Source organism: Echinops telfairi, unplaced genomic scaffold (genome assembly GCF_000313985.2).
Source record: "Echinops telfairi isolate 266 unplaced genomic scaffold, ASM31398v2 ScPeMD7_7424;HRSCAF=8462, whole genome shotgun sequence".
Taxonomy (NCBI): domain Eukaryota; kingdom Metazoa; phylum Chordata; class Mammalia; order Afrosoricida; family Tenrecidae; genus Echinops; species Echinops telfairi.
Window position 1 is genome coordinate 47,909,204 of NW_022111324.1, and position 2,547 is coordinate 47,911,750.

The following is a 2,547-nucleotide window of genomic DNA, read 5'->3' on the forward strand; positions in this document are numbered from 1 at the left end:
GGGCTCCTGGAAGGGGCGGGGCGGGTGTGGGCGGAGCCAGCTGGCCCGGAGGGGAGGGTTTATAGCACTGTGAGTAGGGGTGGGAGAGCAGGCCCCAGGATCTGCTCAGGGCTGGGAGAAGGAGGCTGGGTGAGCAGCAGAGGGGCGGGGTCGCTCACTCAGCCCTTTCCCCCAGAATACGCTGATTCAGGAGTTGGAGAGCTCCCAGCGGCAGATTGAGGAGCAGCATCACCACAAGGTACCCAGGCCGGGAGGGGCGTGTCTGAGGGAAAGTGACCTCCCGCTTTGGGAGTGTCGCTCCTGTGATCATGGGCCCTGGCGGCTCCGTTAGGCCTCCGGCTCCTGGTGGTGGTGGTGGCAGCAGAGTGGCAGGGCCCAGTGGGAGGCTCAAGAAAAGGATTTCATGGGGCCTTGACCCCTGGGGAGGCAAGAGCCCTGCGATTCCTGATTCCTGGAGCATCAGCCGCTGTCCTTGCCTCGGCCATGTTTCTGAAGTCTGGGAGGGTGCCTGCCCCATGCTCTCAGTCCCATTTACCATGTGCCACGCCAGTGTGCGTCAGTGAGGGGCCAGCCGGCCTGTTCCAGTGGCCTCCTTTCACAAGCAGGCTCCCATCCTGGCTCTACCACCCCTCTGCCGGCCCTTCCTCTCACCCTGTTGGACTTCTATTTAATGTCATTGTGGGCCAAGCCTGGGGCCCCCGGCTTTGCACTTGCCCGTTCAGTCTTCTGCTTTGTCCCATTCTACTGCCCTCTCTGCCCCTCTCTGACGCCCACTCTCCCTCTCTGGCCCCACCCTCACCCTTGGGTCTGCCTGGCACAGGGCCGCCTGTCTGAAGAAATTGAGAAGCTGCGCCAAGAGGTGGACCAGCTGAAGGGTCGAGGGGGGTCATTTGTGGATGGCGTCCACTCCAGGTACTGGAGCTCGGGAGGCTGGGTGTGCTTGGGGACAGACAGGGGCCTGGATGGATCCTAAGAACACAGGCCATCCTCCACCAAAAGGGCCATCCAGGACTTCAGCATCCTCCTCCTCCTCAGGGTGGGACACCAAGGCTCAGAGAACTTGTTCAGAGTCACTCAGCTCTCTGGGGCAGTTTAGAAGGCAGTGCCTGTCCTCAGAGGGATGCTGAGAGGCAAGTAAAGCAGGTGACACTCCTTCCTAGCGGCCTGCTTCCTGCACAGAGCGCCATGCTGCCGAATCACATGCTCACCCTGCCCCCCGGGGGCTCCGGGGGTGGGAGAGGGGAGAGTGCCACTCATTCTAGGTCTTCTGTCATACGGTCTTTGGGGCTGTTTGAGAGTCGGGGACCACCTCCATTCACATGGCAGGCAGGAGGCGAATGGCAGCAGGCGGGATTAAAATGAGGCCTCAGTAGCTTTCTGACTGTTGGGAGTTGAGATGCCTGGTCCCTAATAAGGTTGTGGCTTCCCTTTTCTTGAAAATATATTTAAGAGATGGCGTCTGGAACATTCCATGTAATGCTTGAGTTAGGCTCAGGTTATAGGCCACTTCTGGACTTTACTCCCCATTTTGTGGAGCTGTTGCTGGCATTGGATTCAGACCTCAGGCCTACCCCTCAGGTCGAGTAGGCCACAGCAGATGAGGCTACTCAGGGTCAATGGCTCTTATCAATGCTTATCTCAGGTAATGGGGCTCAACTTCCATAAAGACAGGTTAAAAGAGATTTATGTGCTTATAGACATGGTTGTTTTTTTTGGGGGGGGGTCGTGCTTGAATTAGGGAAAGGACATTGAGCTTGAAGAGGTGAAGCTTATGAATGTCTGGCAGGGGGTAACCCCAGATATGAATACCATCTTCAAGTTAATCAGAAATGTGTACGGATGTGAAGAGGGGCAAGGAACTGGACAGAAAGTGGTGGTTGGGACGTCTTCCTTCCTGTAGGTTGTTCAGAAGGGACCAAATCCACAATTTAAGTGGACATAGCTTAGAGTGTATCAAACCATTTGTCACTACTTGCTCTCTTTAAGGGTTGGGCATTCCTGGCTCTGGCCATTGGACCCATCTTGGAATCAGGACCAAGTCATAGGGAAGAGGAGGGGATCAACAGGAACTCCACTTCTCGGCTTCCAAGCTAAGAAGGGATAGGGAACAATTGCCACTAGGGGGAACCTCTCAGATGTTCCAGAGGATCTGTCCTGGGATCCTAACATCTCAAGGCTGAAATAGCCCTGGGGGAAGTCAAAATGCTCCCTCCAGACCCTGCCTCTGATACTGTGCCAGGGCTTCTGGGAGCATCCTGGGGATGGATTTCAGCCAGGGGCAGATTGAAAGGAGACAAGGGAGACTGTCAAAGAGAAGACCCAGAAACAGAGCCTCTCTGAGCTCAAAAAGAACCTGTGGAGACCAGCTTCCAGCTCCTCAGTGCTGGGAACCTCTCTACACTGTTCTGGTCACATGGCTCAAGGGCCTCCATTGACCTAGTTCTGATGGGACAGCGCAGCTTTTCCAAGGCGGCCACTTGCCCCATAAGTAAGGTGACCAGACGTCCCACTTTTGGCCGGACAGTCCCGATTTTTAACAATTTTTCC

The 2,547-nt window shown here is 55.8% G+C and overlaps 1 protein-coding gene across 1 annotated transcript in view; it reads left to right on the forward strand.

Annotated features, from left to right (window-relative positions):
• Window positions 1–2,547, forward strand: part of PPFIA4 (PTPRF interacting protein alpha 4) — a gene marked incomplete at its 3' end in the record, with an annotated part of 64,002 nt that overhangs the window by 28,735 nt on the left and 32,720 nt on the right. Inside the window, exons 7-8 of the mRNA XM_045298180.1 lie at window positions 176–238; window positions 821–912. Of these exons, the coding sequence (XP_045154115.1) occupies window positions 176–238; window positions 821–912 (155 nt within the window). The remainder of the gene's footprint in view (window positions 1–175; window positions 239–820; window positions 913–2,547) is intronic.